Source organism: Equus quagga, chromosome 1, assembly GCF_021613505.1.
Source record: "Equus quagga isolate Etosha38 chromosome 1, UCLA_HA_Equagga_1.0, whole genome shotgun sequence".
NCBI classification, from domain to species: domain Eukaryota; kingdom Metazoa; phylum Chordata; class Mammalia; order Perissodactyla; family Equidae; genus Equus; species Equus quagga.
In genome coordinates, this window is record NC_060267.1 from 69698087 (window position 1) to 69713732 (window position 15646).

Consider the following 15646-nt stretch of genomic DNA (forward strand, 5'->3'; position numbering starts at 1 on the left):
AGGAATCATAAGGTTCTGCCATCAAGTTCTGCCTATATTGATTGTTCTCCAGTGCTTTTTAACAGTTGTTTTATGTATTTCTATCTTTTATATTGATTTTGGTGAGAGACTGAGTCTGATATAAGGTATTTAGTCGTGGCTGGCCTGAAGCCCATGTGTGTGCATTTAAAAAAAAGTTTATTTATTTTTTTGGTGAGGAAGATTGGCCCTGAGTTACCATCCGTTGCCAATCTTCCTCTTGTTGCTTGAGGAAGATTGACACAGAGCTAACGTCTGTGGCCGTCTTTCTCTATATTGTACGTGGGATGCCTCCACAGCATGGCTTGATGAGCAGTATGTGGATCTGCGCCTGGGATCCAAACCAGAGAACCCTGGACTGCTGAAGCGGAGCGCATGAGCTTAACCACTACACCACTGGGCTGGCCTGTTGTTTATTTTTTTTTTGAGGTCAAATTCACGTAAGAAAATCAACTATTCAAAGTATACAATTCAATGGCATTTAGTACATTCACAGTGTATTGTGTGCATCACATTTTTAATTTATATAAATGATAGTACACTATAGCTCTTGTTCTTTGTCTCATTTTCACCTAACAGTGTGTTTTAAGGATTTTTCTGTGTTACTTTTCTATTTATTACTTTTAACCGTTGCACAGTATGCATTTCATTTGTCCGTTCTTCTTGTGACGGACACTTACTTTGTCTCCAGCTCCCCACTACCTAGACTATATTACAGTTAATAAGATTGACTCTTGACTCCCTTTCCCTCAAACAAGTGGATTAGGTAGGGGCCACTTGTGGAAATTTGATTCCCCAAATTTCTAGTTTGATTTATTATCTGAGATCTGCTGGAGGAATTGACGCTTTGAAAATCATGGGCTTTTGGAACCATTCCAGTCCTTAAAGTTCTCTCCTCAGCCCAGATCCATTTTGGCACCAGTCTGATTTCTTGAGCAAATCTAAACATCTCTGAACACTGCATTTTGCCAGATAAAGATTTGGTAGCATTCTCCATTCCACCTATCAATGTCTCAGTTCCTTTTATACAAATATATATATATATATGGAAAAAATTGGATGATAGAGATTTTCTACAGTCTCTCCTACGGGCAGTATTCTGTAATTCTGAAAGTCTGTGACTAGATAATGATAGAATGCTGTGTATTTAGTGATTGAACCCAAAATCTGAGTGTTCTAAACTGTTTTACCACTTATCAGCTCTGTGCCTTTGGTCAAGTTACTCAACCTGTCAGAGCCTTAGTTCCACATCTCTATGATGAGAGTGATAATAGAGTAGTTGGATGAAATTTAAGAAGAATAAGGTAATGCAGAACACTTATCACAGTTCTGGTGTATGTTAAGTGCATAGTAATGATAGCTGTTATTGTTTGGTGTAGACTATAGATGATATTTCACTTTGAATAATGTGTTTTTGTGGTTATACTGCTCATTTGGCACCTAAAAGTATGGTACCTTGTACCATAGTTATTGTTAATGAGTGATGTTCTTTTCCATTAAGTATAAGCTTGTAGAGAAAAGAGATTTCCCAGATCCTAGCTTAGTTTACTTCTTCTGAAGATCACATTAAGAATGCATTTTAGCCCAGAAACCCATGTATATATGGTCAATTAATTTACTACACAGGAGCCAAGAATATACGATGGGGAAGCGATAGTCTCTTCAATAAATGGTGTTGGGAAAACTGGACAGCCACATGCAAAAGAATGAAACTGGACCACTATCTGATACTGTACACAAAAATTAACTCAAAGCAGATTAAAGACTTGAATGTAAGATCTGAACCCATAAAACTCCCGGAAGAAAACATTGGCAGTAAGCTCCTTGCCATCAGTCTTGGCAGTGATTTTTTATATCTGACACCAAAAGCACAGGGAACAAAAGCAAAAATAAACACGTGGACTGTATCAAACCAAAAAGCTCTGAAGAGCAAAGGAAAAGGCAACTTACTGATGTGAGAAAATATTTGCAAATCATATATCTGATAAGGGTTCAATAGTCAAAATATATAAACACCTCATATGACTCAATGGCAAAAAAAACAAACAATCCAATTAAAAAATGGGCAGAAGATCTGAATAGACATTTTCCCAAAGAAGATGTACAGATGGCCAACACATACATGAAAAGATGCTCAGCATCACTAATCATCAGAGAAATGTAAATCAAAACCACAAGGAGATATCACCTTACACCTATCAGAATGGCTATTAGCAAAAAGACAAGAAATAAGTTTTGGCAAGGATGTGGGAAAAAGGGAACCCTTGTGCACTGTTGGTGGGATTGTAAATTGGTGAAGCCACTATGGAAAACAGTATGGAGGGTCCTCAAAAAATTAAAAATAGAACTACCATATGACCTAGCAGTTCTACTCTGGGTATTTATCTGAAGAAAATGGAAACACTAACTCGAAAAGGTATATACACCTCTATGTTCATTGCAGCATCATTTACAGTAGCTAAGATGTGGAAACAACCTAAGTGTCCATTGATGGATGAACAGATAAAGAAAATGTGGTCTGTCTATTTATCTATCTATCTGTCTGTCTATCTATGTATATACAGTGGAATATTATTTAGCCATGAAAAGAATGAAATCTTGCTATTTGTGACAACATGGATGGACCTCGAGGCATTATGCTAAGCGAAATAAGTCAGATGTAGAAGGGCAAATATCATATGATTTCTCTTATATGTGGAATCCAAAACAAACTAACAGAAAACTAAGCTCACAGATACAGAGAACAGATTGGTGGTTGCCAGAGATGGGGGTGAGGGGTTGGATGGGGAATGGGTGAAATAGATGAAAAAAGTCAAAAGGTACTAACTTGCAGTTCTAAAATAAAGTCATGGGGATGTAATGTACAGCACAGTGACTATAGTTAATACTAGTGTATTTCATCTTTGAAAGTTGTTAAGAGAATAGTTGTTAAAAGTTCCTATCACAAGAATAAAAAATTTGTAACTGTGTGTCATGACCTATTGTGATCATTTTGCAATATATACAAGTCTCGAATCATTATGTTGTACGCCTGAAGCTAATATAATGTTATCTGTCAATTATACCTCAATAAATTTTTTTTTAATTTAAAAAAAGAGTGGGGAAAAAAAAGAATGCATTTCGAATCTTTGTTTTTTGATTTACTTTCTCCTCTCAGTTTTGAGAAACAGAAAATATTTGTATTTAAATTCCAAATTGAACTTTTTTTACAGATAACCATGATGCTCACAGAGACCCCTACTGTGTCTTTCGCCCCTTTTGAGGACATGCTGAGCCGGATGCTGTTTGGCTGGCAGCAGCAGTTCTCACCATCTGGAAAGAAAAGTGAAACGAAGTCATCTTTTAATGGCACTGGTTCATCCACCTCAAAGCCTACAGCTGATGCTTCAGATAAAATGAAAAAGAAACATGCTAAGAAGACTGAGTAAATTTACTTGATGAACTCTAGAAGGCAAAAAAATTTTTCTTATTTCCTCTCAGGTTGTGGTAAATATTTCTATGTAAATGATATGAAATAAAGATTATATATAAGGAATGGAGGTGACAAAAAGAAAACTTCTTTCTGTTTCAGGGAGACTATCCTTTTTCGGATTGTAATTCTTGAGTGTTAAGAGAGTATCATGTGAAATTGTTTTTCTAAGTTATATATAAAAGATTCTATTGTGACTAATAGTTTTAGATTGATAAAAGAAGGCTAGATGTTTTTAATGTTAGAAAAAGTAAACTTACTATCATTGAAAAATATTAAAGCCTTTTTGTTTTATTTAGGTATTTTTGTATATATTTTTTATTTGAATCTCTTTGAGCTTTAGTTCAGGAAAATTAAACTTTTACTTCACATTAACATTATAGTTCCTAGACATGGAAAACAATTCCTGTTTAATTTTGAGCAGTGGGAAGAGTAAACTTTACCTAAATCAGTTTATATTATGAATGAAAATAAATTACTAGTTTATATCTCAGATATAAACATTGTGTTTTTTAATTTATTTTCGTTTTTTTATTTTTTAATTTTTGTGAGGAAGATTGGCCCTGAATTAAAGTTGCCAATCTTCCTCTTTTTGCTTGAGGAGATTGTTGCTGAGCTAACATCTGTGCCAGTCTTCCTCTATTTTGTATGTGGGATGCCATCTCAGCCAGGCTTGATGATCAGTGTGTAGGTCCACACCTGGGATCCAGACCCTGAAGTCCAGGCCCCAGAGTGGAGAGCACAAACCTAACCGCCACACAACTGGGCTGGCACCTAAACATTGTATTTATTACCCACATTAAATGGAAAATATATGAAATTTTATTTTAAATTTTGTTAGTAGTATTTTTCAGTGAGAAGAGAATATTTGTATGAGTCTTAATCTGAAGTTTATTTCATGTCCTTGTTTATATTGTTTCTTTTCTCAAAAGAATATCGGGTGTAATTTTTAATAAATCCTTAAGCCCATGTTTTGCTTTGTAAGTTTCATTTTAGGAGTTTATTTTTTTGTCTCTTCTTAAAACACATTCATTTTAACTGTAGGAGAAATTATTCTTCTCAGCATTTCACATCTTCTTTCTGATCCTAGTTGGTCTGGATACGTTGATGATGGTATCATCTTAATGATTCAACAAAAGTATTATTTCACTTTAAAAATTTCCCCTTTATGTCTCTTTTCTAGCGGAATTCCTTCATTCTCTAGTTGAATGTCTCTTGCTTGTTTGCATATGTTTATATTTTAATCTACATGTACATGTATTATTTTTATTTTAAATTGAAACTAATTACCCTTATGAAAATGCTCAGCCCTAATGAGAGTTGTCCTTTGACATTTGATAGTAACCAGCTAACCAAGAAGAAACAGAAACTAAAATCTCATATGGTAGTTCATTTGAATGAAGAATGATGACATTAAATCTGATTCCTTATTGACAAAAAGAAAAGAAGTACCAAATAGTGTTAAATTTTCTTGCTTTATTTTATAGTTTAAAAGGCCAGTTATAACTTTAGAACTCTGACTAATATGATTTCTTCTACCAAGACCATAAACCTGCTACCTACAAAGAGTTAGTTATGTTCCAGGCGTTTTGGGATGTCCTAGAAGTACTCAAATCACATTGAAGTTAGAAGTTTTTGTTTTTAAAAATTTTTAACAAATACACCAGCAGTTACTAGTTAAAACAAAAGATTTTTAGGGGGAGGAGCTTTGTAGCCTTGAGATGCTAAGAAGTTTATTTTTAATATTGTGACAAAATGCATTAAATATTTAAGAGTTCTGTATTATATTTGATACTCTTGTAGTTAAAAACTTTTCAAAATTAATGTTACTAATTGTTGACAGTTTTGAAGTTTGGGTTTAACTATAGTTGAAATGGTAGGAATCTTGTTTTACACTTGTATTAAAGACAAATTTATTAAAATAAGTTATCTAGCACCAATGGAGTATTACATTATTTTAATGTTTCTTCTTTTCTATTTTGGCATTTTGAGTGATATATAATCAAGACATTTTGACTGATAGATATTCAATGATTACTGTTCAAATGGGACATTGGTACAAACTTTATTAATCTAGGCAAGCATCTTGTAACGTTCAATTCAAGATTCTTAGGAAAAAGCTGTATTGGAGAATATGGCTTAGGCTTGAACCCCCACTGAATCTACGCATGCTTCCTACGGAGACGCGACTGGATTTGCGAAGCGGGTTGTTAGACTCCTTGCCCAACAGGTAGCTTGAATGAGGCCTGTGGGCCTGCTTCACACGAACAGTCAGAGGTGGCACTGAGAAAGTCAACACCTGATAGATCTCCTTATAAAAGGAGACAAGAAGCTGGCAAAAACATGGTCTGGCTTAACTCAGTGATCTCATCCTCTAGTAAAATGTGGCCAAATTAATATCAAACTCTGATTTTTCAGATTAGTCACTTTTCCTTACTGAGGGAGTAAGGCTGGAGAGGGAGCAGATATTTGGAGTAGATAGATTTCAGTGGAAATCCAGCTTCCCTGTGGGCAGAGACCAAAGAGTGGAGAGATGAGAGAAGAGGGGAGACATTTACTGTCTCTCTATTGTATTTTTTGTCTGTTCCTTTAAGAGCAGACACCATTCCATTAAAATCTACCTCAAAGCACAAGTTGATTGCAATTGAGTGATATGTTGGAAATGGAATAATGTGCTCAAGAATGCTCTCCCTCCTGCCACTGCTCCCTTGGAGTTTACATTCCGCTCGTGGGGAGACAGTAATAAACAAAGATGTTCTTGTGGTGATAGTAGAGGTTATGAATAAATACTAAGCAGGACACATGGATAGAAAATGGTGGGGGTGTGTATGTTAAAACAGGATTGTTAGAGAAGGCCTTTCTGTTAAAATTGCGTTTTAGCAGAGACCTGAGTATGTGAAGGAGCAGGCCAGGCAGAGACATCTGGGTAAGTGCAAGAGTCATTCTGTTTCTTCTTACACTTGGGTTAGATTATATATTTTTTTCGAAAAATTATTGGATCTATTTTTCTTACTAAGTAAAACTTCACTCTTGTTTTTTTCAGACATTTCTTTAGTAGAATTTATTTTTCTTTTTACAGTTGTTTCCTCTTTTGTGGTAAAATCTGCATACAGTGAAATGAACAAATTCTAAGTGTACATTTAAAAACTTTTGACAAATGCATGAAACTATGTAGCCTAAACTACCAAGGTGTACAGAATTACCAGCACCTGAGGAAGTTTCTTTCCACTTAATCCGCCCACTCCTCCTCTAAATAGAATATAAACAGAATCATGCAGTATATTCTCTTTTGCATAGGACTTCTTTCAAACTCTGCATAACGTTTTTGAAATTTTGAAATTCATCTTGTGTTTGTGTTGCATCTTTTTTAGTTGCTTAGTAGCATTCTACTAGATGAATAGGACGGATTTTGTTTATCCTGTTGCACATCAGGGCTGTTTCTAGTTTGGGATGTTCTGAATAAGCTACCACGAACATTTTTGTACAAGTCTTTTGGTGAACATAAGTTTTTATTTCTTTTGAGCAAATACCTAGGAACAGAATTACATTTAGTTTTATAAAAAACTGCTGGACCTTTTTTCCAAAGTAGTGGTACCATTTTATACTCCACAGCCATCTATGACAGTTCCAGTTGCTCTACATCCTTACCGAGGATTAGGTTCAAACACTTAGAATTTGTCTATTTCCAGTGGGTGGTTTGTGGTTTTTATTGACATTTCCCTGATGATTAATGACATAGAGCACTGTTTTGTGTACTTACTGGCCATTTGTGTATCTTCTTCTGTGAAGTGTCTGTTCAGATCTTTTGCCCATATTTTGTTGGATTTGTCTTTTTATTATTAAGTTGTAGGAGTTCATATATTGCAGATACTGATCCTTTGTCAAATATGTATTTTGCACATATTTCTGATATGTGGCTTACCTACTTATTTTTTTGATGATGTCTTAATGAGCAGAAGTTTTTAATTCTGAAGTCTAATTTCCTTGTATGTTATAGTTGTTTTCTGTGCCATAAGAAACTTTTGCCTGCCTCCACGTCATGAAATGTTTGCCCATCTCAGGCACCCAAACAAAGGAGTACCCAGCCTTTATTCTGAGAAATGCTTAAAAGAGAAACACTTTATGCTATTATGTAAAGTAATAATTCTGTTACTTAGCAAGTCTCTCAGCCCTCATTTTTGGTTCTGCTTCTTGAAAGTCATTGTACACTTTACATATGCGCTCGCTTTTTCTGTGCTTGTGCTATAGGTTATGCATTACAGGAATTTAGGACTTTTCTGTCTATGTCTAGGGACTTTCTGTGGGCAGGTTTGACCTTGCTGCATCATAACTAATGTTTAGAAGAGCTGGTGAATAAGAATGTGATAATACAAAATATTTAAAAATGAAATAGACTAACAATAATGTACAACTGAAATTTCACAAGGTTGTAAACTATCATAATCTTTATAAAAAGTTAAAAAAAATGAAATAAAAAATCCCCTAAGCTCAGTTGTAGGTATGTGATTAGTTGAGGAGGTAGTGGTCCATATTGAAATATATAATCTAAGTGCATATTTGTGGTGACAGAATGTGGCCCAATGATCTGGTATGAAAATCCGTAGACCTTAGATTAATTTACATGGCAGACTGTCAGATGATCCATGATAATACAAAATTTTGTGGCGCACATAACTAAAATGAGAACTATTACTTTCTTCTACATTTAATAAAGAGATTTAAGACTTAGTTGGGATCAAGAAGAAATTAAGCAATTCACATGGTGGAATTATTATCAGCAAACAATGGTTTGGTGGGGGGAGAGGCAGGAGGGACTCCTGCCAGACTAATTTAACTTCAGATATATTTTTACCCCTGTAAAATTGTAGTAATCATGCATGTTTGACATAAAAATTCAGCCTGCTCTCAATAAAAATAGACTATAGACAGAAACCTTCCTTGAGAATAATACAAAATGAAATGAGTCTGCTACAGTGCCTTATAAACAGCATTTATATTTGACATCTTAATGAGCTGTGAGAGAAAGCACATAGCATCTTAGTTAAATTTGCAAAGGACCTTAGGTGTTAAGAAAACCTGTGACGACAGGAAGAATTCAAAGGATAATAGTTATGCTTGGAAAATGGTGTGACTTAAAACCTAAGTATATAGCAGGGAAGAATTATGTAAGACCCAAACCTAAAGAAATATGCATGGATTTTGTAATGTTGAATAATAAAAAGTAATGAAACATTAGCATGTTGTCTTTATTTTGAGCAGCCTGACATTTTGGGGGTTATATTGAGGAAGAGAGAGAAATTCATGTTAGAGGACGAGTTACAGTCTTTGCCACGACTGCTTACCTTAAAGGACTGTTTTGAAAATAAGATAATGTATGTGAAAGTGTTTTTAAACAATATTCACAGAGAAGAGTCTAGTTAATTTATGGATAAAACCAGAGTTGTACGTAGTTTGGAATACAATGAATGTGCCCCAGTCATTTCCCATGTATAATACTTGAATCCCACAAGCCAGTAAGACAGAAAGTTCAGAAGTCCATTCTCCTCATTGTACTGTTGTTATGTTTCATTGTTATGGTTATGATGCTGTCGTGATGTAATGGTATTATGGAGGAGCTGAGTCACTGTAGATGGCATCCTGACTCATGCATTTAAACAATTCTATCATTTCCATCACTGCACTACTATACCAGTTATCACATTCACGTTCAGTCTATGTCTGATCTTGCATATTCTCAGAAGTCCTCAAAAGCTCACATTATTCTTCCCTGTGATTGCAGACTTATGATAAATTTTGTGTTAATTAAATCCATTTGAACACAATCTTCAAGTCCCTTCTTTCTTCCTCCAGTCTTTCACCCTTTGTGGTTGTGTGTTCAAGGGGCTTCAGATTTGGTCCTGCCTCTTTATTTTGAGCAATGTTATTAATGTTACTCTTAGTAAAGGAGACTTGAAGCCAAACTATCCAGAATCTTTAAAGTAATTTCTATTCCCTCTCTGAACTAAATCTGTGGGATGCTAGGTCACCCCAGGGCAGTGGGAATGGCACAAATTTAGTCGATGGTCACTCCCCATAGGTGGCAGTGATTTGAGTCAATAGATAGTGGGGCAGAGTAGTTGAGAAATGTGCAGAAGGTGTGGGCAGCAGCAACAAGGTTGAGAATTTCCTGGGAAAATATGAGACTCCTCAGAAAGGCTCCAGGGGGGACAAGGATAAGATGGCAGAGGCCAGATCTTCTGCTTTAGCTGCCATCAAGGCTGCCAAGGTGAAGTTCTTTCACAGCAGTTGTTTAAAGGAGGACAATCACCCCGGGTCATGATGCATTTGGGGCGTCTTAATTTCCTAGTAGACCTCCTAGCAATTGATTCTCTTTGTTTCACTCAACACTACCTTCCAGCTCACAAATCTATAATGGTTATTCCTAATTCCTCCTTGATGAGTAACTACTTCCGCAAGAGATCATACTTAGGGCCATATTTTTGCTAAGCCTCTCTCCGAAGTCAGGAACCCACTCACAAGGTTCTTTGCAGAAAAAGGAAGATCTGCTTCGAGGTGACTCTTAGTTCTTGACCATATCAAAATGCAGCTGACAACTCACTGGAGAAGAGAAATGAAAATCATTTGGACTCTGAGGGGACTCCCCTCAGAAGGCACTGCACTCCCTACAGGAGACAGATAAGTTCAGTTCTGTTAAGGATGAGAGGACTGAGGTGACACCTCATTGTAGTTTTGATTTGCGTTTCCCTGATAGCTAATGATGTTGAGCATCTTTTCATGTGCCTGTTGGCCATCTGTATATCTTCTTTGGAGAAATCTCTGTTCAGATCTTTTGCCCATTTTTTAATTGGATTGTTGGTTTCTTTGTTGTTGAGCTGTATGAGTTCTTTGTATATTTTGGATATTAACCCCTTATCCGATACATGGTTTGCAAATATCTTCTCCCAATTGTTAGGTTGTCTTTTCATTTTGTTGATGGTTTCCTTTGCTGTACAGAAGCTTTTTAGTTTGATGTAGTCCCATTTGTTCATTTTGTCTTTTGTTTCCCTTGCCCGGTCAGACAGGAAACAACAAATGTTAGAGAGGATGTGGAAAGAAGGGAACACTTGTTCACTGCTGGTGAGAGTGCACACTGGTGCAGGCACTATGGAAAGCAGTATGGAGATTCCTCAGAAAATTAAGGCTAGGTCTACCATATGATCCAGCTCTCCCACTGCTGCGTATTTATCCAGAGAACTTGAAAACAGAAAGGCATAAAGATACTTGCACCCCTATGTTCATTGAAGCATTATACACAATAGCCAAGACTTGGAAGCAATCTAGTGCCCATCAAGGGACGAATGGATAAAGAAGATGTGGTATTTATACACGATGGATTACTACTTGGCCATAAGAAATGATGAAATCCGGCCATTTGTGACAACATGGATGGACCTTGAGGGTATTATGCTGAGTGAAATAAGACAGAGGAAGAAAGTCAAATACATATGATCTCACTCATAAGTAGAAGATAAAAACAACAACAAACAAACACATAGCATTGGAGATTGGATTGGTGGTTACCATAGGGGAAGTGGGGGGAGGGCAAAAGGGGTTATTAGGCTTTCATGTGAGGGAATGGACTATAATTAGTTTTCAGGTGGTGAACATGATGTAATCTACACAGAATTTGAAATATACTATGATGTACATCCGAAAAAAAAAAAGGATGAGAGGAAACTGGCAAGACAAGTGATCTGTATTAGAAATGGTAACATTTCTTCAAAATAACATCAGATTTAAAGTTTTTAATTGACGTATAACATTCAGAAAAGTGCACAAATCATAAATGTGTGTCTTGTTAAATGATCACAATGAGAACATACCCATGTAACCACAACCCAGGTCAAGAAATGAAATATTATTAGCATCTCTGTTTTCTAATCAATACTCTTCCCTTCTCAAAGGTAACCAATGTCCTGACTTTTAGTCCTGGATGTTCGTTTGACTCTTTGAATTTTACATAAATGGAATTAGACTGTATTTATCTTGGTGTATCTGACTTATTTTGTGCATGTTGTTTGTGAGATTCATCTGTGTTACTTTATGTAGCTTGTGGTTTACTCATTTTCATTGCTAATATTGTATTCTATGACTATACCTCAATTTATGTATCCAAGCCATTGTGTTGATGGAAATTCAGATTGTTTTTAGTTTTCAGCTATAAATATTCTTTTGCATATCTTTTGGTGCACATGTGAACACATTTTTGTTCTGTATATTTTTAGGAGTGAAATGCTGGATCATGCAGTTACTTCCTCCACTGAAGTCTTGAACCTCTCAAAGTCATCCATGAGAGTTGGAATCAATTTCTTCCAAACTCCTGTAAATGTTAATATTTTGACTTCTTCCTGTGAATCATGAATGTCCTTAATAGCATCTAGAATGATGAATCCTTTCCAGATTTTCAATTGACTTTGCCCAGATCCATCAGAGGTTGGCAGCTATCTATCTCTGTGGCAGCTATAGCCTTGTGAAATGTATTTCTTAAATAATAAGACTTAAAAGTAAAAATTACTCCTTGACCCATGGGCTGCAGAATAGATGTGTTAGTAGGCACGAAAACAACGTTAATCTTGTCCATCTCCATCAGAGCTCTTGGGTGACTAGGTTGAGCATCATATTTTGAATCTTTTTTTCTGAGCAGCAGGTATCAGCAATGGGCTTAAAATATTCAGTAAACCATGTTGTAAACAGATGTCATCCAGACTTTGTTGTTCCATTTATAGAGCACAGGCAGAGTAGATTTAGCATAATTCTTAAAGGCCCTAGGGTTTTTGGAATGGTAAATAAGCACTGGCTTCAACTTAAAAGTCAATAGTTGCATTAGCCCCTAGTGAGAGTCAGCCTGTCCTTTGAAGCTTTGAAGCCAGGTATTGACTTCTCCTCTCTAGTTATGAAAGTCCTAGATGGCGTCATCTTCCAATATAAAGCTGTGTCATCTACACTGAAAATCTTTAATGTAGCCTCCATGATTAATTATCTTAGGTAGATCTTCTGGATAACTTGTTGCAGCTTCTAGATCAGCGCTTGCTGCTTCCCCTTGCACCTTTATGTTATGCAGACAGCTTCCTTCCTTAAACATCGTGAACCAACCTCTGCTAGTTTCAAACTTTTCTTCTCCAGCTTCCTCACCTCTCTCAGCCTTCATAGAATCGAAGAGAGTTAGGGACTTGCTCTGGATTAGACTTTGGCTTAAGGGAATATTCTGGCTGGTTTGTTCTTCTATGCAGACCACTAAAACCTGCTCCATATTAGCAATAAGGTTATTTCACTTTCTTATCATTCATGTGTTCACTGGAGTAGCACTTTTAATTTCCTTCCAGAACTTTTCCTTTGCCTTCATAGCTTGGCTAACTGTTTGGCACAAGAGGCCTAGCTTTGGGCCTATCTCAGCTTTCAACATGCTTTGCTCACTAAGCTTAATCATTTCTAGCTTTTCATTTAAAGTGAGAGATGTGCAACTCTTCCTTTCACTTGAACACTTGGAGGCCATTGTAGGGTTATTAATTGGCCTATTTTCAATGCTTTCGTGTCTTAGGGAGTAGGGAGGCCCGAGGAGAGGGAGAACAGTCAGTTGGTAGAGCAGTCAGAATACACACAATTTATTAAGTTCGTCGCCTTATATGGGTGCGGTTCATGGAACTCCAAAACAATTATAATAGTAACATCAAAGATCACTCATCACTGATCACCATAACAAGTATAATGAAAAAGTTTGAAATATTGTGAGAATTACCAAAATTGACACAGACGCAAAGTGAGCAAATGCACTTGGAAAAACAGCGCCTATAGACTTGCACACCTCAGGGTTGCCGCAAACCTTCAATTTGTAAAAAAACACAAGGAAAAAAGCACAATAAAACGAGGTATGCTTGTATGCTATATATGCATTGTCTTAACTACAGTGGCTGTTTAATCTTCATATCTGGTAGAATAAATCCTCCTACTTTGATCTTTTTCTTCTTCAGAATTTTCTTATCTGTCCTTGGTCCTGTTTGCTTCCATACAAATTTTGGAATTATCTTGTCAATTTCCACAAAAATAACTTACTGGAATATTTATTGAGGTTTTCAAAATTGTGATTTAAAAAAATTGATTGGGATTTTAATTTTACTGTCACTTACTCCTCCTTGAATGCTCTTGCTTTCTTTATGTAGATCTGAGTTTCTGACACACTATCTCCTTCTCTCTAAAGAAGTTCTTTTAATATTTCTTGCAAGGCAGATCTACAATTTCCCTCAATTTTGGTTCATCTGAGAAATTCTTTATTTCTTCACTTTTGAAGGGTAATGTTGCAGGGTACAGCAGTCAAGATTGGTGGTCTTTTTCTCTCAACATTTAAATATTTCACTCCACTCTTCTTGCTTGCATAGTTTCTAAGTCAGATGTAATTTTTATCTTTCTTCCTCTATAGGTGAGGTCTTTTTTTCCTCTGGCTTCTTTCAGTATTCTTTCTTTATCTTTGATTTTCTGCAATTGAAAAATGATTTGCCTACTTGTTTTTTGGCATTTATCCTGCTTGGTGTTCTCTGAGCTTCTGGGATCTGTGGGTTGCTATTTGACATTAATGTGGGGGAAATTCTCAGTCATTATTATTTCAAATGTTTCCTCTATTTCTTTCTTTCTTCTCCTTCTCATATTGCCACTACATGTATGTTATACCTTTTGTGGTTTCCCCACAGTCCTTGGATATTTTATTCCTTGTTTTTCAGTCTTTATTTTCTTTGCTTTTAGGTTTTTGTTCATGTATCCTCTAGCTCAGAGATTCTTTCCTTAGCTGTGCCCAGTGGAAATAAGCTCATCAAAGGCATTCCTCATTTCTGTTACGGTGTTTTTGATCTCTAGCATTTCTTTTTGGTTCTTTCTGATGTTTTCCATCTCCCTGCTTACATTGCTGACCATCTTTTCTTAACGTGTTGTCTACTTTATCCATTATCGCCCTTAGCATATTAGTCATAAATTCCTGGTGTAATAATTTCAACATCCCTGCCATGTCTGGTTTTGATGCTTGCTCTGTCTCTTCAAATTGTGTTTTTGACTTTTGGTATGCCTTCTAATTTTTTCTCAAAAGCCAGACATGATGTATCAGGTAAAAGAAGCTGTTGTGAATAGGCCTTTCATAACATGGTGGTGAGGTGTGGGGAGAGGGAGCATGGTATAGCCCCATGATTAGGTCTTAGTCTTTTAGTGAGCCTGTGCCTCTGGACTGTGAACTTCACAAGTGTTTCTCAGTTTTTTCTCCGACCTGTAGGTAGGACAGGATGGCTAGAGTGGACCAAATGTGGGCTTTTCCCTTCCCCAGGTCAGTTAGGCTCTGATGATACCCCAGCAGTTTAGGCTCTGGTTATAGATTCCCCTTAGGGCAGGCCTTGCTAAGAACAGAGCGCTCTGACTCATTTCAAAATGGTTCCTTTTCCTCTCCCCCTGCTGGAAGTCCAAGGGGATTTTTCTGTGGTATTTACTATGGGAATCTAGTTGAACTCCTGCAGTAAATCTCACAATTATTGTAGGGGCACGCTTATGACTGGGTTCCCCTGCAGTTTTTAACTCAGAGTTGTCCATGCTGAGCCTTCAGCAATTTGTCAAGTGCGGTTCAGATTTTTTGACCTGGGCCTGGTTTTGTTGGTGGTTTCGCTGGTGAGTCTCCGCTCCTGTCAACTGTGACTCCCTCTATTCGCCTGTCTCTGCAATTGGTTTACCCTATGTCCTCCCCTCTCTTACCGATCCAAGAAGAGTTGTTGATTTTTCAGTTTTTCCAGCTTTTGTACTTGTTGTTGGGACAGGGCAGCGACTTCCAAGCTCGTTCATGTGGAACTGGAAATCGGAACTCCCTGCTTTTTTAAAAAATTGTGGTAAATACACAAAACATATTTACCCTCTTAACCATTTTTAATTGTACAGATCAGTGGTATTAAATCTATTCATAATGTTGTGCAACTGTCATCACCATCCATCTCCATAACTGTTTTCATCTTGTAAAACTGAAACTCTATATATCCATTGAACAATAACTACTTATTTTCCCCTTCTGCAGCCCCTGGCAACTGCCATTCTACTTTCTGTCTCTGTGAATTTGACTACTCTAAGCACCTTATATAATTGGAATCATGCTGTATTTGT

General features: G+C 36.5%; 1 protein-coding gene across 1 annotated transcript in view; it reads left to right on the forward strand.

The window, feature by feature from the left end:
* The window catches only part of TMEM38B (transmembrane protein 38B), a 54106-nt gene extending 45519 nt beyond the window's left edge, over positions 1-8587 (forward strand). The window contains exon 6 of the mRNA XM_046640601.1: positions 3231-8587. Coding sequence (XP_046496557.1) covers positions 3231-3446 — 216 coding nt within the window. The 3' untranslated portion in view covers positions 3447-8587. The remainder of the gene's footprint in view (positions 1-3230) is intronic.
* The last annotated feature ends 7059 nt before the right edge of the window (positions 8588-15646 follow it).